The sequence below is a fragment of the Aplysia californica genome, unplaced genomic scaffold, assembly GCF_000002075.1.
Source record: "Aplysia californica isolate F4 #8 unplaced genomic scaffold, AplCal3.0 scaffold00015, whole genome shotgun sequence".
In the NCBI taxonomy this organism is placed as follows: domain Eukaryota; kingdom Metazoa; phylum Mollusca; class Gastropoda; order Aplysiida; family Aplysiidae; genus Aplysia; species Aplysia californica.
In genome coordinates, this window is record NW_004797285.1 from 1,233,349 (window position 1) to 1,240,101 (window position 6,753).

General features: G+C 41.4%; 1 protein-coding gene across 1 annotated transcript in view; it reads right to left on the reverse strand.

Annotated features, from left to right (window-relative positions):
* Positions 1-6,753, reverse strand: part of LOC101861704 (organic cation transporter protein) — a gene marked incomplete in the record, with an annotated part of 24,627 nt that overhangs the window by 11,824 nt on the left and 6,050 nt on the right. Inside the window, 2 exon segments of the mRNA XM_005090292.3 lie at positions 1,773-2,003; positions 6,318-6,521. Of these exon segments, the coding sequence (XP_005090349.2) occupies positions 1,773-2,003; positions 6,318-6,521 (435 nt within the window).

Sequence of the window (6,753 nt, forward strand, 5' to 3'; positions counted from 1 at the left end):
ACACACACACACACACGTACACAAATAACCACATATTCATGTTTTTTATGCAGGCTTATAATAAATCCTCGATTCCGATCTTTTATAATGTATGGTAAAAAAAGATTATTGTATAGTAGGCAGTCCCAACAGACATACTCGTTTGTCGAAGTGGTCCAGCCATCGGTACAAGAAAGCAGGACAAATCAAATGAAGCAAAACAACAGGCAACACTGATGGTGACTAATGGTACCTTTGATCGTGGCCCACAGTAGACCTAAGTTGATTATGTAGGCTACACATTTTATTATGTGTCATACTATGCCTGCAGGGGAGAGAAGAAGAAAGCTGGATGCAGTTTGGTGTTGATGCAATTCTAGTTAGTGACTTAGCGTGACCTTGGGCAGGCACCACATTGTCACGTTGTCTCCCGGTAGGATGACGAGAATTGTTGAGGAATAAAAAGAAGGATTCAACGTTTTCTAGGGCCTTTCCTTTTATTGTGACCTGCTCCTTTCGTTGTGCATCTGTCCTTAGTACCTTTGACTTTCCCGGGTGGATCCTCAATCCAACAGACTCCGATAGGCTGTTTAATACTGAAGTCTTTGCTTGTATCTGTTCTTGGGTGTGCGACAGAAGCGCCAAGTCGTCTGCGAAATCCAGATCGTCCAACTGTGTCCATGGTGTCCACTGTATACCATTTCTGTGTCCTCTGGTGGTTTCCTTCATCAGCCAGTCGATTGCCAATATGAAGAGGAACGGTGATAGTCAGCATCACTGTCTCACTCCAGTCTTGATGTCAAAGCTGTCCGTGAGCTGGCCATCATGTACAACCCTGCAACTTGTCCCATCGTACATGCTTTTGATGGGGTTCACCAACTTCTGTGGGATTCCATGGTGTCTCATTATCTTCCATAGTGACGAGACTTGTTGAGGAATAAAAAGATAGCATGAAAAGTATGCGCTGGCCCCTAAAGCAACCGTAGATCTCGGTCACGTGTGCTACTTTTCCCACACCTGGGTAGCTATTCAATTTACGAATGGTTGTAAAGCATACAAAACATGCTGTTGGCTCTGTTGAGTACAGATATTGTGTGCTAAGCTATATAATGCAATTACAAGTAGTAGGTTGTTATTATAATCATGTTTAGTCAACCTCCTTGAGACTACGAGGCTAGAAAAATGGAATGTAAAAATGAGGAGAAAATTATTATCACTGGGGGGGAAAAAAGGAGCAATAACGGATAATTTAGCAGTTGGTAATCTATGTAATCAAACCCACCCCATTTGTTAATTAATCGCCAGTTTTGTTTTCGTTAGTTGAAGGATGCGAGGACATCAATTTTGTTGTCCCCGTTCGTGCAGTATCACCAAAGCTGCAGCACGACCATAAAAAATCAATCATTGCTGAATGGATAAGGAATGACTTCTCCAAAATATTTAAGAAGGTTATAATTGTTTTGCTCACTGATGGAGGGAGCACCATTTGCTCAGTTGGTACGTGTACAATGTTAGGCCATGGGTGACCCTGGTCTGAATCCCCAATGTGGCGTTCTTGAAGTTGAGTTGCATGAGAAGTTCTCAAGACACTCTGACTGCTTATGTCGGTTTTATCTGAGGCTTTCCTTATATTTTAGCCATACCAATCTTAGCCAAGGATATTGCGGGGGGGGGGAGAAATGCAGGGGCAGACCAGCCTACGGGTATTTAGGCAATGTCCGTTGGGCCAGTGGTCGCTAAATCATTAAAGAAAGACGTAGGCCTACAGAAAAAATACCGTCCTTGTAACTCACCATGTTGAAAAGTCCGATGAAAAACTTGAAGACAGAGTAAACGATGATGTTCCCAGACCACACCAAAGCCGTTCCCACAATGGCCTGGAGCCAGAGGCAGACGAGCATCACTCTTTTAGTACCAAACCGATCAGACAAAGGGGTGAGGAAGATCACACTGCACGTGGTGCCCACCATGTAGATTGTGCTGGTCAAAGTCACGAGGTAGTCCCGGTCGCAAACCAGGTCAAACTAGAGGGAACAACAATAAGAAAACTGAGTTTACTTTTAAAAGACTTGTACATTATGACTGTACAGTGGGTTGTTGTTTGATTGTTTGTTTGTTGTTGTTGTTGTTGTTGTTGTTGTTGTTGTTGTTGTTGTTGTTGTTGTTGTTGTTGTTGTTTTGTTGGGGGGGGGGTGTTTGGTTTTGTTTTCGGTTTTTTGTTTTGATTTTTTTATTTTTTTAAATTTTTTTTTGGGGGGGGGGGGATATTGACGCCTTTTGCGCTAAAGAGAATCAAAGAGTGATACACGTGACGCGTAAGAGGTGAGGCTTTGATTACTAGCGTGTAGAATCAGGGTCGATGCAGAGATCTTAGTACTCGTTCTGCTCTCCTCTGTCCCGACATGTTCACAACTAAGATAGGCCCAAGAGTAGTCTTCATCAAAACGAACAGGTGGCTGTGTTGCTGCTTCTATTTTGTTTTGCTAGTTGTTTTGGGGAGTGTTGTCTTTTTTAATTTCTTTTGTTGTTGTTGTGTGTTTGTTTTTGTGTACGGAGGGTGGACAGATTCTCGAAACTCACTCCACGGGCTGTTACTTACTCCTTGGCGATGTATAGGAAGACCTTGGTCTGTCTCTAGAAAGATATCGGAATCCCCCGACCAAGGATAAGAGTATATTAAGATTGTGGTCTTATTGAACGCGGGCCATCCTCGTGCCCCTACGCCCCCTGAACGTTTGCAAACGAGCAGTTATCTTGCCACACCAGAATGTCCATAAAATCATCCCATGATGTCTTCGTTAGAAACGGACCACAGTCTGAGTGAGGCTAGCTAGAAAGGCTACAAAATTAAGTGAAACATTTTAAATAATAATAATAATAATAATAATAATAAATAGCATTTGTATAGCGCAAACCCCCGCGCAATAGCAAGCTCTATACGCTTCACAATCTATACTATTACCCCAGCAGACCTGAGAGCGTTCTGAAACAAACTCATTCCTGGGAAGCATACAATACAAGCATCCATTTATAGGCGCTAGAACACTAACATACTGACAAGATCTTTCGCTGTCTATGGCCGGGTAGCCATAAATAACTATTCGAAAAAAAATGGCAGTAAACTAGTTTGGGAGAGCACAAGCGAATATTGAACGTATACACACCGGTGAAGAGAAATGCAAGCCCAACTGCTTGCAAGAACATACAAATAACCTGAATGAAAAATGCGAAGAATACCAGATGAGCATTTTCAAACAAAAGTAATGAAAGACAACAGAAACTCGGGCCCAGTAAATATCTCCATCGACATGTCGCAGCTCAAACAGTTTGGGGAATTTAAATACCAGGGGAGCATATGTACACTTGACGGAAGATTAAACAGGGAAATTGAAATGATGACCCGAAAAGCAAATGTAGTAAACTCCCAATTATCAACACTATTCTTTCATAAACACATACCAATGGGAGTAAAATGACAACTTAAAAACAGCATTTTCCTCCCAACACTGACATACCAATGCCAGATCTGGCAGCTAACAACAGCTCAGAAAAGAATGATCATTTGCCTGTGAGATGAAATGCCTCAAAAAATTTATGTCACAAAGAATGACGGCGTAAAAAACGAAGACGTCCGTAAATCAAAAGAAATGAAAGTGGTCATCGAGCATAATGAACATCCAAGAATTACGTGGTTCGGTCACCAGATGAGAATGCCCCCAATGATGCCCCAATCAACCATTGGCATTAATATACAACGCAAAAGAATCAGGCGACAAAGACCACGTAAAACTTGGCTAAATGGCGTCAAAGAGGTCCTCCAACAGAATTATATAATATTATGTACAATGGAACCAATAGACCTATCCCTTTACCAGAATGTGCAACCCCCCCCCCCCCCCCCCTTTCGCTAAGTAAAAAGAAAAAGTAAAAGTAACTGACTGAGTTTGTTACAATGTGACTTGCGTCGAGTTTTTGGTTGCCTGAGCCACTACAAACTCCATGTAAAGAGTGTAAAATCAATAGCTCAAGACTCCCCCCCCCCCCCAACCCCAATCCACGGATCCGTCACCCATATTAGCGCTGGATTCCAGTTCAGACTGGAGTCCTCTTCTAGTAAACCCATCTGTATATGTCTACTCGGAAAGCCGACAAGATGTTCCTGATATCCAAGTGTCACAGTACCACAACTTTTTACATTGCCAATTTCGTGGAGTATTTGTCACTCTTTACCCTTACTAACATTTTGAATGAAACACATTCAGGGTGGTGATAACTTTACCTCTGAGCCAGGAAGTTCATGTTCAACGATGCCATTCACTCTGATCCCCGATCATTTCGTTTGATGGATGTCCTATCAAGAACCATTTTCAATAAACTCCTGTACGTATTTGTGGAACGCGATATCTATAAAAGGGGGGAGGTGGTCAGGGACAAAAACAATAAATGGTCTCTGTAGATGTCATGTATGCTCGTCCAAAGAGGGTTCTAGACCCGCACATTTTTTCGATGACTTCTAGTTCTAGACGATTGATTGAGTTTATATTTGAGCAATGTCAACAGTTCGAGAGTATAAATGACGGAGTGAACCAGTTTTTTTCCTCAAAAAAGATAGTAGTGAGGTGGGACTGTTTTGTCTCTGTTTTGGTATTTTGTTTATTTGTTTGTTGGTTGGTTGTTGTTGTTGGTTGTTTTTTTGTTGGTTTTTTTGTATTTTGTTTTTGTTTTTGTTCCTTGTTGGGTTTTTTCTTTTTGTTTCGTTTTGCTTAGTTTTGTTTGGTTTGGTTATTTTGATGTTTTTTTGTTGTTGTTTTTTTAGGGGGGGGGGGCGAATCTGAAGCTGTTGTTCCGAGGGCTGGTGACTTTTGTTGATGGAATGTCTGACCGAGGAGTTTTCAACTAAATGCAATGTCAAAGTGCTCGAGAGATCGGGTTGACAAAAACATGAGATGAGACAGATATCGCAATCATGAGTGAGGTAAAACAAATAACACAAACATGTGTGAGATGAAAACGATATCACAAACATGTTTGAGATGAGAGAGACAACACAAAGGTATTTTTAAAATCTCATGAGATAATGTCGGAAACATCAGTCTCATAAAATTACACATGGTATTCTGGTATTCGAGTACTCGACATAATTTTTAGCGAAAATATTTTTGTACCTATTGCAAGATTGCAAACACAACATGTACATCTTGAAAAAATAATCCACGAAATCTTCCCCTCTCAGCGTAACCAAGGTCGATACGACTTTAATTTCCCTCCACAAATGCTCTTGTATGCCGATTATTGCAAAGAAACTCTGTCTTTAGATTGAGCCAGAGATGTGGACAATCTCACAGCTTGTATCTAGAATCACTTTAGAGGAGATTACTTTTTATTCGATGAATCCAATGAGGTTTCAGGCTGTACTTTTTTCCTTGGTCGGATTCCGAAAAGACAGATTGGTAGCCTATGAGGAAAAGGTGGCAAGAAAACATAGCGACTGTGCAAAAAGCGATTTCCTCACCGCCAGAGTTGTGGCGGGTGTGTCATCCCAGGGGAGGATGGGTAGAGACTACATCTCATTTTAGAGCCATATTGCGACTTTTTATGCTTCACGTACTGCCCTTTCAATTTTAAAAGCAAGTCAAAATAAAGTTAAATGGAGAATGGAAGCACGGAAATGAACAGGATGCGTGTTGATTAAGGGCATTTTAAAACGAACTGAAGAGAGAAGATAAAGCTGATAGGCAAGTCAGTTTCGAAGAGCTGTAAGTGCCTCTATGTGAAACCCTTCCGTACTCGTCACATTACGTGGCAGATGCCTCGTGCAGTTCTTCCCTTCTAAATCTTATTTTTATACACATTTATTGATAATGTTTCCCCAGAGACGAGACGGAGACCTAATGAACACGAATTTTTGTTCATGGGGAAATCTGAGCTACATATGCGTACATTTATTCAAAATGTATATTGAAAACTACAAAATGGACAAAGCAACGTATTGTAGTAGCTGCTGCTTCTGGTTTTAGGAAATTAAAAGCAAACAACAAAAAGTTTTAAGTGTATCTCGAAAATTCTTTCGAGCTACCTTCAAAGCCCGTTTTCTACAGCATCATATTAGATGACTGTGATGGTCGATCAGATCAGCAATGCAACATGAGAAAAATGACAAATATATAGGTTGACTATATTTCCACCATTGCTCGCTTGAAAAGGTCTTCGCGTTGTTCAAGAAAATATTATGTGGACTATACGATGATTAAAAGGGACAAATCTTGACGGCCACCCGCAAGGCATCACAGTACAAGTACAGGTACAAAATGCAGATAAAGTAAAGTAAGTAAGCTTACATCAGAGACTATGGAGGTCGTGTCCGGGTCCTCAAACAAGTAAACCCATCCATTAGTACAGGGCTCGGTGTGGTTGTTGACGCTGTAGTTGGTGTACTGCTTGCAAGTGTCCCACTCCCACACCCCTTTCTCCATTTTACCTGGCACGGACTCATTCAGGTGGAGCCCAGGGGTGGCTGCACAGTGGTAGCCGGGATCATATGCCTGTCGACAAAAAATGAAAAAGGGGGAGGTTTGGAAAGGAAAAAATACCACATTCTACTTTGTGATTCTAAAACGTGATCATAAGAAGACACATGAAGTTGGGCGCCATGATTATTCATCCGCAATTTTGATCGCAGTCAGACAGGTTGCCGTCGGTACTGGGATGAGCTGTACTGATGCAAAAAAAAGGGTCAATCGAAAGAATAACATTTAAGACTCATCTTACCGTCGG